The sequence below is a fragment of the Indicator indicator genome, chromosome 3, assembly GCF_027791375.1.
Source record: "Indicator indicator isolate 239-I01 chromosome 3, UM_Iind_1.1, whole genome shotgun sequence".
Classification (NCBI taxonomy): Eukaryota; Metazoa; Chordata; class Aves; order Piciformes; family Indicatoridae; genus Indicator; species Indicator indicator.
The window spans coordinates 11290171-11304943 of record NC_072012.1 but is presented as its reverse complement, the minus strand read 5'-3'; the positions used below and the strand labels follow the sequence as shown (position 1 = coordinate 11304943).

Here is a 14773-nt window from a genome sequence, read left to right as displayed (position 1 = left end):
GCTGGTAGGCCTCAAGACCATGTCTGAAATCTTCCTATCACATCTACCTGCAAGACCAGAGCCACAAGTTGTCTTTGGTCTTTTTAAAAGCACCCAGACCAGTCTCATTTCTGACAAATGGGAGCGGTTGCTGTTCCTCTGGGAGGGTTGTCAGTGTTAGGGGCACAGTGTGGGGACAACCAACTAGAAACCCAGGAAGGGTGGTTGGCCCTTGGGATTCAAGGGGTGGAAAGTGACCACCTAGACTAAATGAGAGGTGACTCTGTCAGCCCTAAGGTCTTTGGTCTGACCAACTTTGGGGTTTCTCAATGGGCTCCATCACCCTAGCAGAGCTGGATGAAGCAGAAGACTCATCAGTGAGTCAGGAGCAGGTTACCATCCCCAGAAGGACCAGTCTCAGAGGGTAGTCTGATGCTCAGCCTCCTCCAGAGGAATAGGACACCCTTAACAGTCCTGATGAGCACAGAGGTTTCAGCCCAACAGGGATCATCCTAGAGGCCCAACTACTGCCTGTTCATGCTGTCAGCAACCCAATGTTTTAAGCTAACTGCAGCCAACAATGAGTTCTGAAGTCTTTCCACCTTCATCTCCCAAGCACAGGACACAACAGCACTCCCCCATCCCTCAAGCCATCCTTGGCTGTACCTCCCAGTTTGTCATGAAAGCATGTCCAGAGTCATGTCCTCATCAGTGGAGAGGGCAGCTACAGGGCATGGAGGAGGTCCTGGGAGGACAGACTGACTCCACTTGGAGACAAAACCCAGCAATGAAGGAAGAGGTGAATGTGGAGCTGCAGCATACAACAAACACAAAGAGCAGTGGAACAGCCATGAGCATGGAGACTGAACGCAGCACAGAGCTGCCCCTTCTGCTGTCCCACAGGCTTGTGAGCACCTCTTCTCCATACCTTACCAGGGGCATTTCATTACTTGTTCTCCTGAGTCATCCCATCACATGGGCTTGCTTCACCTCCTCCAGGCAAACTCCAGCCCCAGGCACACGGGGCTGGTTTTGTGCTCACACCAGCTCCTGACCCAAGCCCAAAGCTACAGCAACACCCCAACGAGCAGGACTTGCTCAGGCAACAAAAGAAGCTGTAGCAAAGATGGTGAGGTAAGAAAACCCCACCAGAAAGGTGCTCTTTACCAAGGCACCAATCACCATGATGGCAGTTGTCAAAGTGGGGATTTCCTGCCAGACATGCCTCCTGTAGGCTACTCTTGGAGGTGAGAGGTGCAACATACAGCTGCAGACAGGCAAGTCCCCGTGGATATAGGACAGTTCCCTAACAACAGTAATTATGGTTGATGTGCCAGCCAAGTGCCCTAATGGCCTAGAAAGCTAATAGTCTGCTGAGATGCATGAAGAACAGTGGGACCAGCAGGTTGAAGAAGGTTCTCCTTCCCCTCTACTCTGCCCTAGTGAGGCCACAGCTGGAGTATTGGATCCACTTCTGGGCTGCACAGTTCAAGAGATTGGGAACTACTGGAAAGAGTCCAATGGAGGCTATAAAGATGCTGAGGGACCTGAAGCACCTCTGTGAAGAGGAGAGGCTGAGAGCCCTGGAGCTGTTGAGCCTGGAGAAGAGCAGCTTAGAGGGGATCTTCTCAATGCTCAGCAAGAGCTAAAGGGTGGGGGACAAGAAGACAGGGCAAGACTCTTTTCAGGGGTGCTCAGTGACAGGACAAGAGGCAACGGGCACAAGCTAGAACCTCCCAGATTCCATTTGAACATAAGGAGAAACTTCTTTGCTGGGAGGGTGCTGGTGCCCTGGAGCAGGCTGCCCAGAGAGGTTGTGGAGTCTCTTTCTCTGGAAAGATTCCAAAGCCACCTGGACATTCTTATCCTGGGCAAGCTGCTGTGGGTGACCCTGGTTTAGCAGGACAGGGGTACTCGATGACCTCCAGAAGTTCATTCCAACCCCACACTGCTGGGATCCTCATAGGTGGCCTACTCAGAGCACCCACTTAACAGCATTTGTCTCCCCAAGACAACATCCATCCATCCATGGGTAAGAACCTCACCCTGGTCAAATCCAAAAGAACTCAAGGCAAAAAAAAAAGGGTTTATTCAAATACAAAAAAAACCCAAACAGCTGCAAAGAGGTGGAGAGTTGCATTTCTAGTTAAAAAAGGTGCTTTTACAGTAACAGCCAGAGCAAGATTTTGCCATTTCAGCCAAAGCAGGCATCTCACCACATTCCCCTGCAGGAGGAAGCAGGTTCCTCTGCCTAGGCAAGATGGGTGCTCAACATCAAGTCATGCACCTTCTGGGCTCTGCTCAGCAATAAACAGCAGCGTGATAAAGCTCAAGACACCCATGCTAGAGAAGAGCACTATGAGCACGTAGACCATGCAAGCAGGAAAGGTTTAATATGGCAAACAGCAGCGTCGAGGTTCAGGGCACCCTGTGGCACCTCCAGGCACTTGGGATCAGCTTAGCCTGGTGAGAGAGGGCTTGGATTTCATCGGAGGTTTGGCTTCGTTAAGCACCAGCTGCAGTTTCTTAATACTCATCCTCATCGGCCTCATCATCTTCTCCATCAGCTGAGTCCCTTCCAACCTCCTCATAATCCTTCTCCAGGGCAGCCAGGTCCTCCCTGGCCTCCGAGAACTCCCCCTCCTCCATGCCCTCCCCCACGTACCAGTGCACGAAGGCTCTCTTGGCGTACATCAGGTCGAACTTGTGGTCCAGGCGTGCCCAGGCCTCGGCGATGGCTGTGGTGTTGCTCAGCATGCAGACCGCTCGCTGCACCTTGGCCAGGTCGCCCCCGGGCACCACCGTGGGGGGTTGGTAGTTGATGCCCACCTTGAAGCCCGTGGGGCACCAGTCCACAAACTGGATGGAGCGGCGCGTTTTGATGGCAGCGATGGCGGCGTTGACGTCCTTGGGCACCACGTCCCCCCGGTACAGCAGGCAGCAGGCCATGTACTTGCCCCGCCGGGGGTCACACTTCACCATCTGGTTGGAGAACTCGAAGCAGGCGTTGGTGATCTCCGGCACAGACAGCTGCTCATGGTAGGCCTTCTCTGCCGAGATGATGGGGGCGTAGGTGGTGAGGGGGAAGTGAATCCGTGGGTAGGGCACCAGGTTGGTCTGGAATTCAATCAGGTCAACGTTCAAGGCACCATTAAACCTCAGGGAGGCAGTGACGGAGGAGACGATCTGCCCGATCAGCCTGTTGAGGTTGGTGTAGGTGGGACGCTCGATATCCAGGTTGCGGTTGCAGATGTCGTAGATGGCTTCGTTATCCACCATGAAAGAGCAGTCTGAGTGCTCCAGGGTGGTGTGGGTGGTGAGGATGGAGTTGTAGGGCTCCACCACGGCTGTGGACACCTGTGGGGCTGGGTACACTGAGAACTCCAGCTTGGACTTCTTGCTGTACTCCACAGAGAGTCGCTCCATGAGGAGGGAGGTGAACCCAGAGCCTGTGCCTCCCCCAAAGCTGTGGAAGACCAGGAACCCTTGGAGGCCACTGCACTGGTCAGCCTGCAGCAAAATAACGTGCATTTACCTCTCTGCTAAGAACTAGAATTGCTATCCCAAATACTGCAGGAATAAATCCTGCTTGGAGCACTTAATGGCCAGAAGACCATCCTAGAGTGGATTCACACAGTATATCGCCCTATAGACCATCTTAAATATATATGGTAATGGATTGCAGCACTGCCAAGAAGCTACCAGAGGTAGGTCTTGTATGCTCAGATGGAAACTCTCAGGCAATTGCTCAATTATGACCTCAGAAATGAGGTAGCATGTTGTCCTAGACCCTTTGGAGACATCTCAAAGGCATTTCTGCTGATAGGCATCCAGGTTTGTTATTACAGTCCCGGTCCAGTCCCATCAAATTTGGGGTTTGCTCTTCCCAGCCTGGCTGCCATTTGTTCATTTAGAATTAATATCGCAAATTACACAACCGGGATGTGCTTTTTCTGTGGTCAAAAGTCCTTCTCTTCTGTCTTAGGCCTAGTATTTTGTCCCTTGACACACGTATGTGAAGTGTACCATACACTGTATGGTATGCAGTGATAGTCTTTCCACTGGTGCCCAGCTACAGGGCAAGCAGCAAGAGGCACAAACTGGAATCCAGGAGGTCCCATCTGAACATTTTCATGTTCAAAAAACATGTAGATGTGGCCCTTCAGGACGTGGTTTAGTGGTCATGGTAGTGTTGGGTTGACTTTTGGACTTGAAAATCTTAGAGGTCTTTTCCAGCCTTAAAGATTCTATGCCCTTTCCTGTGAGGCTGCCAAAGCACTGAAATGGGCTGCCCGGGGGGTCTCCTTCTCTGGAGAGATTCCAAACCCACCTGGACATTGTGGTCCTGGGGAAGCTGCTGTGGGTGCTCCTGCTTTAGCAGGGTAGTTTGACTAGGTGATCTCTAGAGGTCCTTCCCAATCCCCACCATGCTGGGATTGTGTGATACAGAGTTTCAAATGGTCCCTTGCTTCACTGAACCACAAATCTAAGCACAGCAGCAGCCACCTTTGGAGCTCTTCAAAGGGTTGGGAGGGGTTTTTTAAGACTTTTACCCCAAACCCAAAGTTGGAATCATTTCAGTAGGAAAAGACCTTTAAGATCATTGAGGCCAGCCATGAAGTTTAATTGTATTGTCCATGCTGTGCTGCTTTTAAGGGTGCAGACCCTTTTCTCTTACCATTTTACGAATTCTGCTGAGGACAGTGTCTATAATCTCCTTTCCAATGGTGTAGTGGCCCCGGGCATAGTTGTTGGCAGCATCTTCCTTGCCGCTGATGAGCTGCTCCGGGTGGAAGAGCGCATGGTAGGTCCCAGTCCTGATCTCATCTACACAAGGAGGAACAGTGATGGGAAGCAGCACACAGTTACAGGTTCTGAGCTTCAGTGTGACAGAGGAAAACACAGAGCAGATCTACCAGGAGCCCACGTGAGATGATGGTCATGGCATGGTTGGTTCAGAGTGAGAATAACGGAAGAGGTAAGAATAAGCCTGACCAGGCTACTTGCCAAGGTCCTCCACCTTCACCTAGCAGCCACTTTGAGATCTTAGTGTCATTTGGCTTCAAAAGTTAGGACATTGCCTAGAGGTCCAAATTGGTTGTAGGAAAAGAGAAGACTGAGAGGGGATTTAATAAATGTTTATAAATATCTGAGGGCTGGGAGTCAAGAGGGAGGGGACAGGCTCTGCTCAGTTACACCCTGTGATAGGAAAAGGGGCAATGGATAGAAACTACAGCACAGGAGGTTCCATCTCAACATGAGGACGAACTTCTTCACTGTGAGGGTCACAGAGCACTGGAACAGGCTCCCCAGAGAGGTTGTGGAACCTCTTTCTCTGGAGACTTTCAAGATCCATCTGGATGCATTCCTGTGTGACCTGTGCTAGATTCTATGATCCTGCTCTGGCAGAGGGCTTGGACTCCACAATCTCCAGAGGCCCCTTCCAACCACTAACATCCTGTGATCATACTCCCCACATGCAGCTTGTTTCTGTTTGTTGCAATGCATCTTAAGGTGGCTCGAAGCACTACCTTCATCCTCTGCTTCACAGCACACCGGAGAGGAGACAGAGTGCCTCCAGTGTTGACATTTCTGCTAGATGTATGTAAGCCAGCTTCAGGCATGTTATGAAGACAGGCATTAGGAGCAGTTTCTCTGGGCTCCATCCAGTCAATGAGGTTGGAGACATCTCCAGCAGGTCTTTAAACCCAGTCAGTCTCAATATTGGATGTGTTTCATATTCTACTGGCTTGCTCACTAGGTTCTCAATTTAGTGCCTTGATAAGGTGCCTAAAAAGCAAGTGGAACCAAAACAAAACTCTACATTCCTTTCATTAGATGAAATGAGTCACATCTTGATGGTAATATAGGATCAAACACCCAGGAGAAGCCTAGAAGGCAAAAGCAGGTAGATGGATGCAGGTTGTTGGGAGCAATTTCCACCAGTTCCTTGAGCAAAACCAGAATTTGTTTTCTAGGAAGGTACCTTAAATCAAATTAAAGTGCCACCATCAGCCCCTGAGGTCATTAATGGAGCTGGAAAGAGAAAGTTTGCAGTAGCAAGACATCCAGTTTCCATAGGATCATGAAATCTGTGGTACCCATCTGCCCAAAGAGGCTTCACAGGTAGCATTAAAAACAGATGTGCTTCAGCAGATCATAGAATGGTTTAGGTTGGAAGGGACCTCTAAAGGTCATCTAGTCCAACTCCCTTGCAGTCAGCAGGGACATCTCCAACTAGATCAGGTTGCTCAGAGCCCCATCAAGCCTGATCTTGAATATCCCCAGGCATGGGACCTGTACTACCTCCCTGGGCAACCTGTTCCAGAGTTCCACCACCCTCACAGTAAAGAGCTTCTTCCTAATGTCCAGTCTAAATCTACCCTTCTCTGGTTTACAACCATTGTCCCTTGCCCTAGTGCTACATGCCCAATGGGTGTCATGTGGATGGTGTCATTCAGTTCAGAACCACTGAGGTTCATAAATCCACACTATTTTACACTTGCTGAGGGTCCTGCTCAAGACAGGTCTTTCAATAGGAAGGATCAAGTCAGTTTAGTAAGTGTCACTGGTTTGTCACTCCCAGGTCTGCTTGGAAATGCAAATTCTGTCTCCTTCTGATGGCTGGAGACATTTTACTAGAGCAGAGGAGTGGGAACTTGTGGGCCATCTGGGCAGCAACACAAACCCCAAGGGAAAGAGTCACAGTCAAAGGTGTCCCAAACCCCAGCTGCCCCACACTTACCGATGACAGTGGGCTCCAAGTCTATGAACACCGCCCGGGGCACATGCTTGCCAGACGCTGTCTCACAGAAGAAGGTCTCAAAGGAGGAATCCACTTGTTCAGACTTTGGCTCTGCAGGTTTCACCTGCTTGGGGCCAGGAATGGTTCCATCAGCCTGGATCCCATGCTCAAGGCAGTAGAGCTCCCAGCAGGCATTGCCCATCTGCACGCCAGCCTGCCCGATGTGGATGGAAATGCACTCCCTCTGGAAGGGGAAACGACATGTTCAGGTGATTTTTAGACATCCTGTGACCTGCCAGGAGCCCCCACAGTGCTGGTTTTGAGCCATTTTTGCTAGCGTGGATGATTAGGGAAACAGGCGGAAGGGCTTCCGCCCACCGCTGGGATCTGGAGCAAGGATCAAGCCAAGGTCTGCAGGGCAGCTGGACACAGCTGAGTTGCACATGAAGCAACTCTAGGAAGAGCTCTTCCCTCCCAAGAGAAGAGGAAGGAAGGAGGTGATGGGCTTTATGCAGAGGCAGGAAGCAGCTGAGCAGTGCTGGCTCAATGCTCAACTGGCCCTGCCATGGAGAGGAGAAGCTGTCAAGACCCTGGGTCCCAGGGACAACAGCTCTGGGCTGCTTGATCGGAAAAAAAACACAAGTAACCATCTGCACCAAGCAGGGAGAAGCCAAACTTGGGAAACCCACAGCCAAGCTGGGAGTCACAGCAGGAAATCAGTAATGGCCCAGGGCCAGAACAAGAGCAGGGTGACACTGTGGGAGAGGTTCAGAGTCTTGATTTAACCAGGTCACCCTCCAGGAGCCTCCAACTACCTCCAGGGCAGTACTGCAGGTACTGGCATGTTGTGGAGACTCTGGGGACTTTTGATGGTTGTGTGTTTCCCTGGGTAATTGGCATCTCTGCTGTTTCCACCACCACACCAAGATCAAAGCACTGCTGCAGCAATGACAGAGGCTCATGTCTCAGCTCACAATCACCAACTCCCAAATTACTGCCATGCATGGCAGGGGGCAGTGCTGCTTCCCCAGGGGTCACCATGAAAGGCAGCTGGGGATGGCAACTGTTGTGGCTGATCCCATTATTTGTAATGCTGATGGGCAGCTTGGTTTGGGTCTCACCTCTTTTCACAACACCACCCCCTGCTACATGTCTGTGGAGAACCCCAGCTCCAAGTCCAGATCTCCTACTCCAAGTAGCTCACCTTGAGCAGAGCGTAACTGCCAGTGACAGCCCAATTGTCTCAGAGCTGAAGGGACAATGTGCACATCTCTTGGCATACCAGAAGGACTGTATCCCCTGGCCAGTCTTGGACACCAACCACTTCATAGAACCATAGAATTTTCAGGATTGGAAGGGACTTTCCAAGGTGATCTAGTCCAATCCCCTTGCAGTCAGCAGGCACATCTGCAACTAGAGCAGATTGCTTAGAGCCCCAAACAACCTGACCTGGAATGGTTCCAGGGATGGGACACCTACCACCACCTCTCAGGGCAAGCTGGAACAGTGCTTCACTGCAAAAAGCTTCCTCCCTTGCAGTCTAAATCTCACCTTTTCTAGATCAAGCCCATCACCCCTTGCCCCGTCACAACAGGTCCTGCTTAAAAGTCTTTCTTCCTGCCCCCTTTAAGTACTGAAAGGCCACAGGAATTCTCCCTGGAGCCTTCTCCAGGCTGAACAAGCCCAGCTCTCTCAGCTTCTCATCACAGCAGAGGGGTTCCAGACCCCTGACCATTTTTGTGGCACCAACCACCTGGAGAAGAATGCAATGCAACTTCTTCCCTCTTAATTTCCAAGCATCTATGTGCCAAGACATTTCTCAGCCCTGAAGCAACACCAGTGGTCATACACCATAAATCTAAACAAAAACTGGGTGAATGCTCCTGGTCCCACAGGGGAACAGCAACCCCTTTTACTCACAGCTGACTAAACACCATTAAACCCAGTTTAGGCTGAGCCCACCAGTTCTGCTGGGTGTGGAGGCTCTGTTTAAGTCCTCCCTCTCCAAGCTGATATTTGCACTATGTGGGAAATGCTGACTGCCATTTGCCCAACCCTCTCATCACCAAGATGGTTGCAATAGCTCTTGGCCACACTTTGCAAGGGTCACTGCCACAGCCCCTTTCACCAGCACTGGCTGGGACAGCTGCTCCACTCACTATCCTCTTCCATCTCCACTAGCCCCAGCACCTGCTTCAAGGGAGCCACTGGTATTTTCAGCCTAGAGCATAGGGAAGGGAAACAAAAAAAAAAAAAAAAAAAAAGAAAAAAAAGAAAAAAGAAAGGGGAAAAAATAAAGTAATAGAGGGGCCTTCTGGAAAGAAGAAAACTGCAGCCTTTTTTCTCTGCAGTTTTTTCCCCCCTCCCTCAAGCACACCAGAATGTTTTCTGAGATCCCAGATCTCCAACATTTGCATCAAGATGAACTGGATTTTACAGACTCTGGCTATAGGCAGCCTATTGTTGTCCAGCTGATTTTCCCATTGGAAATACCATGTAAATATTTAACTGTTTTCTAGCCAAGACAGACTTGAGAAGTCAGCAGACAAAAGGAAAAAAGTTCAAAAGCTGGCTGGCTGGGAGAGACTTTGAAGTTTTCTTCAACATGCAAAGGGACACCATCAGATTTTCCAGCAAGTTGCTCTTTTGCATTCAGAATAAGGTGACAGTTGTGTTATTCTTTACAAGTAGTTTCAGACAGATCAGGCAGCACTTCCCAGGGCTGCAGGTTTTTTTAGTAACCAGATCAATCCCCTCCACTTTCACAGCTGCAAGCTCGTCAAGAGCAAAGATTCCATTAACAGGCTAGAAGGAAGGGGGACTTGATTAAGGAAAGGGTGCTTGATTCATTAAATATCTAATCCCAAGGGTTTGCAGCAGACAAAGGCAACATGGCAGCTCATTCCTAAGGAAAGAAAGAAATCCTAAAGGTCTCTGCAAGTTGCACTAGTTCTTTGTGGCAGTGCAAGAGCTGAAGTGTTAAATGTTGGGAAAAGGGCCAGTGCCTAAATGTATTCAGTCTATCACACAGCTGTGCATCAAGACATGCTGATTCCCTCTCTCCCACCCCCCCCAAAAAAAACTAAACTCCAGCTTGCATTAAAGAGACAGAAACTTTGCAACTCTACAGACCCCAGCTCAGGAGCTGCAAATTCAGTGTGAAAAGGCAGCAAGAGGCCACTTAAATAGTTCTTCTCCAACCACATCCCCTCACTTTTCCCTTATAAGGAGCAAAAGCTGAATCAATAAACCTCAATCAGCAATTAAACAAAGCTGTTCAGAATTAACAGCCCCAGGAGAAAGGAGAGGCAAGGTGGAGGGAGGAAAAGTGCAAGCAGGATATTTAGTTCAGGACACTTAGGGAAAAAAAAAAAAAAAGACAATCTCTGTATTTTAAGCTTAGCTTAACACAAAGACAAAGCATAGATCTTACCATGATGAGGCTGAAGGCTTGCTAAGATCTAAGCAAAACAGCTGCTGCCCCTGCCTCTCCCTGCAACTTTATAGCCCAGGAAGGCTTTGACTCCACCTGAATATAAAGAAGCTCTCTGCTAGCTTAAAGGAGCAGAGCTCCTTTTCCTTTGCATCCCCAGAGCTAGAAAGGGATAAAATGCTCTGTTACTCTCTAGCTGGTGTGGTTTCTGGGATTCAACAGCCCTGAAGACAGCACAGGGTGAGTTTTTATCACTATTTTTTTTTCCACCTAGAGCCTTGATTGGGGGGCAAAAATAGTAAATGCCAAAGTCTGGATTTGGTTAAAAAGAAGGAAACTGTGGGGAAGTTTGTGTGCCCTGACATGATTTGCTTCGTCCAGCAGGAACAGTCTTCCCTTTATCATTATTCAGAGCACTGTAACTGTGTCTTGGCTATTTTTAGGCACAATCCTGCAACTTTTGGTCTTTGTTCCATATCCCCAGTGACCTTTAGGGGAATCTGCTGATTGTTGCACCTCTGGGACTTGCAGGTGTCAGCTCAGACCTGCCATTGTCCTTACCCACTATTAAGGGTTCATTTGACCTTCCTTCCATGAGCTGATCTAAGGAATCTGAGCCAGTTTTGGCCCTATCCTGAAGATGGGTAGGTACATCCTTAAGACTGCTCTGAATCTGCCCTTAAATCTCTAGTAGTGCCTGTGTTGTTACTAGCAAGAGATAGACAAGAGTGGTTAGTAGTAGCTTCTTTACTATTTCCCTCCTGTATGTCTTAGGTTAGACATAAGGAGAAAGCTCTTCACAGTGAGGGTGGTGAAATACTGAACAGGTTGCCTAAACATATGTTTGAGGCCCCTTGCCTGGAGACATTCAAGGTCAGGCTTGATGAGGCCCTGAGCAACTTGATCTAGCTGAAGATGTCCCTGCTCACTGCAGGGGGCTTGGCCAAGATCACATTGGAAGGTCCCTTCCAACCTGATGCATTCTATGATTTACCTCTTGATTCTCCCACTAAAAGGCTGCCAAACCCTCTTGGCTTCAGCCATAGCTGCAACAGGTTGACAGCTCTGGGGTTGTGGGGAGACAACCCAGTCACTGTCTGCACCAGCATAAGCACAGCCAGGCAGTCAAGGATGGGGAGTTTTCCCTCTGGGCAGTATTTGTAAGACCCTCTCTGCTTACTGGGTCCAGTTTGAACTGACCAGTACAAGACAAACCGTGATATATTGGAGCAAGCCCAGCATAGACCACAAAGATGGTTGTGACATATGTAGAACAACAGGGTAAGTGTGGGGCTTGAAGATGGGGGTACTTTTCAACTCACCATGCAGGTGGTCAGATATTGGAGCAGGAACCTAAAAATGGGCAAATTTTCATCCTTGAAAATATTCAAACCTTACCTGCAGAAGTGAACAAGCAACCTGTTCCAAGCTGACCTCAAGGAATTTTTAGGAGGCAAAATGGACCCTCACACTGAGGACCTGTGTGTGCCAACCTGATAGTTCATAGGATCACAGATCACAGGATCTGTTAGAACATCTCCAGCCAAAGGGTGAACTTCTTTAGAGTAGTTTTAATTCCCTTCATGCTCTCAGCACCATGTGTGGGCTCAACTGAGCTGAAGCATGGCAGGTATCGATCCCTCAGCTCTGCCAAGGCATGAGGACAAGACTGCAGCCTTGATGGACAAAGACATGAGCTGACCTGCAAGAAAAAGGCATCTATGGAAGACCTCTCTTTCACTGCCGTATTCAGCCCAACGTCTGCATTGAGGGCAAATGGGAGCATCAACCTATTCCTGCCCGGGGCTGTGCCATTGCTGTAGGGAATTCAAGCCAAGCAGGTCAGGCACACGGCTATGCCTGTTTTGAAAGTGAGGGAATTCAGCCATAATTAGGTTAGGCAAGGTTCTTTTGTCAGACAGAGCATCATGTAAACACTGCTGTCAGTATTGTGGCTTCCAAACCTCTGCTGGGAATAAAGGTGGCCTCTCAGTATAGAGAAGCTCTTCATTTCTGGCCTAAACCAAGAGCCTCCCAAACGTGTGCACCAAGACAAAGTCTTCCAAAAGGCATTTGTTCCTCAAGGAGAACAGAGAAAATGAGGATCTCAGGCAGTTTAGAGAATGAAGCCTTTGCTCCCTAAATGGTGTGGTTTTGGTCAAACCCAAGTTAAAATATTTTGGGGCTGATTTCTGTCTTTTGTGAGAAATGGAAAGCAAAAGAGAGGAGATGGTGGTCTGGTGCAGGCAGCCAACCTGCCTGCAATCTCAGCTCCAAGACATATTTAGAATGGGATCAACAACTAGGACAGAGACCACCCTCCTCCAGAGGACCCGTGGTGGCAGCTCCTGGCCTTTTTATAGCCAGAGCTCACAGCTGCTGCCTCCTTCTTCCCATTCCCATGTCCTAAATATCTCCTCCTCATTCTCCCTGGTCTTCCTATTGCTGCCCACACCACGTGGTCTCACACCAGCTGTTCTCTTCTACAGAGCAAATCCTTACCCATGAGGATGTGGATGGGGTCCCAAAACATGCTGGATGAGGAGGGGAGAACTGAACTGTTGCCATGCTCTGAGCAGGCACTTGACCCACCAGGCTGCTGAGAAGGGTACAGGAATAGAGAAGGCTGAGCCACCTGGGGCTGTTTGGCCTGGAGAAGGGAAGACTGAGAGAAGATCTGATTAATGTTTATAAACATCTGAAGGCTGGGTGTCCAGAGGAAGGAGCCAGGCTCTTTTCAGTGGTGCCCTGTGGTAGGACAAGGAGCAATGGATACAAACTCCCTCAGCATGAGGGAGAACTTCTTTTCTGTGAAGGTGCTGGAGCCCTGGAGCAGGCTGCCTAGAGAGGCTGTGGAATCTCCTTCTCTGGAGACTTTCAAGACCCATCTGGATGGCTTCCTGTGTGACCTGCCCTAGGTGACCCTGCCTTGGCAGGGGGCTTAGACCCAATGATCTCTGGAGGTCCCTTCCAATCCCTACCATTCTATGATTCTATGATTTTGCCATGCTGCTTCAGAAAGTGGCATTTAAATGCCACCCTTCAGTTCTACCACCTGCTTTTGTTAGAGGGATCTCCACGGAGTCACCCTGGGAAAGGAAAATATTAATTTAGTATTAATTGTTGGTGTTGCCAGAGCAGGAAAAAGTGAGGGGGGAAACAACTCTCACTTGGCTTCAGGCAGAGCCAAATGTGGGATTTTTGTTTGTATTTTTGGTGTGTTGGATGAACTGAACAAACAAACAAACAAAACCCCAACCCCCACCAAATCAATTATTGATGTAGTTCCAAAATCAAGCAATTTCAGAACAATTTTCTCCCATGTTTAATTGTTCACCTAGTTACATTTGCTCCGTTTCACGTGTGAATTTCCCCAGCATCAGCTTCCAGCCACTGGCTCTCATTTGCCTCCTTCTGGGGAGCAGAAGCTGCCAACTTTCCACACCCTCATCTCCCTGAAGGCAGCTGTTGTCTTTTCAAGTCAATTCAGTGCTAGCCAAATATGCAGAACAACAGTCCTGGAGATCTCCATCCTCCACATCAGCCTCAAATGCCAGATCCCATTCCCCAGCAGGTCTCCACCTGCCCCTGTTGTCCTCCAGAGGGATAAAGCCACTCACATCACTCATGGACACTCCCCTGTGACCCAGGCAAATCTGGCCTCATCCCACTTAATACCAGTATCATTGAATCAGAGAATGGTTTGGGTTAGAGGGGAATGTAAATATCATCTAGTTCCAGCCTCCCACTAGTCCAGGTTGCTGAAGGCCTTAGACAGCCTGGTTTTAAACACTTCCAGGGATGAGGCATCCACAACTTCTCTGGACAACCTGTTCCAGTGTCTCACCACCCTCACTGTAAGGACTTCCTCCTAATGTCCACTCTGAATCTCCCCTGCTCTAGTTTCAAACCATTGCTCCTTGTCCTGTCCCTACAAGTCCTTACAAAAAACATTCTCCAGTTTTCTTGTAGCCCCCTTCAAGTACTGGAAGGCTGCTATTAGGTCTCCACAGAGCCCTGTCCTCTCCAGGCTGCACAGACACAATTCCTTCAGCCTGTCCTCATAGGAGAGGTGCTCCAGCCCTTTGATCATCTTTGTAGCCTCTGGACCATCTCCAACAGTTCCATGTCCTTCTTGTGTTGAGGGTTCCAGAGCTGGATGCAGCACTCCAGGTGGGGTCTCATGAGAGCAGAGTAGAAGGGAAGAGTCACCTCCCCTGACCTGCTGGCCACACATCTTTTGATGCAGTCCAAGGCACAGTTGGCTTTTTGGGCTGCCAGAAAACATTGTTGGCTCAAGTCAAGCATCTTGAAGTGGGCTGCTCTCAGTCCACTTGTCACCCAGCCTGTATTTGTGCTTGGGACTGCCCCGATCCAGGTGGCAATCCCAAGCCACCAAAGTTGACAACCCAACTTTTCCCCCACTCCTCTCCTTAATGGGAGCTCCTTAGTGAGCTGGGTAAAACTGGGCTCATCCCATTTAACACCAGCACCCATCAACAAGCCTCTGCCAGGGTAGGGACTTGCCCTGTGCCAGTGATTCCTAAAGCTCAGGCAGCAGTCAGCAGATACCTCACAAGGCCACTGTGACTCTCAGGAGCTTTGGTGGCCGTCAC

General features: G+C 49.4%; 1 protein-coding gene across 1 annotated transcript; it reads right to left on the bottom strand.

Moving 5' to 3' along the window:
- Nucleotides 1–2505: 2505 nt before the first annotated feature.
- Nucleotides 2506–6965, bottom strand: LOC128981049 (tubulin alpha-3 chain). Its single transcript, XM_054399693.1, has 3 exons — nt 6725–6965; nt 4658–4806; nt 2506–3489 (listed from the first exon to the last, which is right to left on the bottom strand). The coding sequence occupies exons 1-3, from the start codon at nt 6924–6926 to the stop codon at nt 2506–2508; spliced, it is 1335 nt and encodes a 444-aa protein (XP_054255668.1). The 5' UTR covers nt 6927–6965.
- Between the last annotated feature and the right edge of the window lie 7808 nt (nt 6966–14773).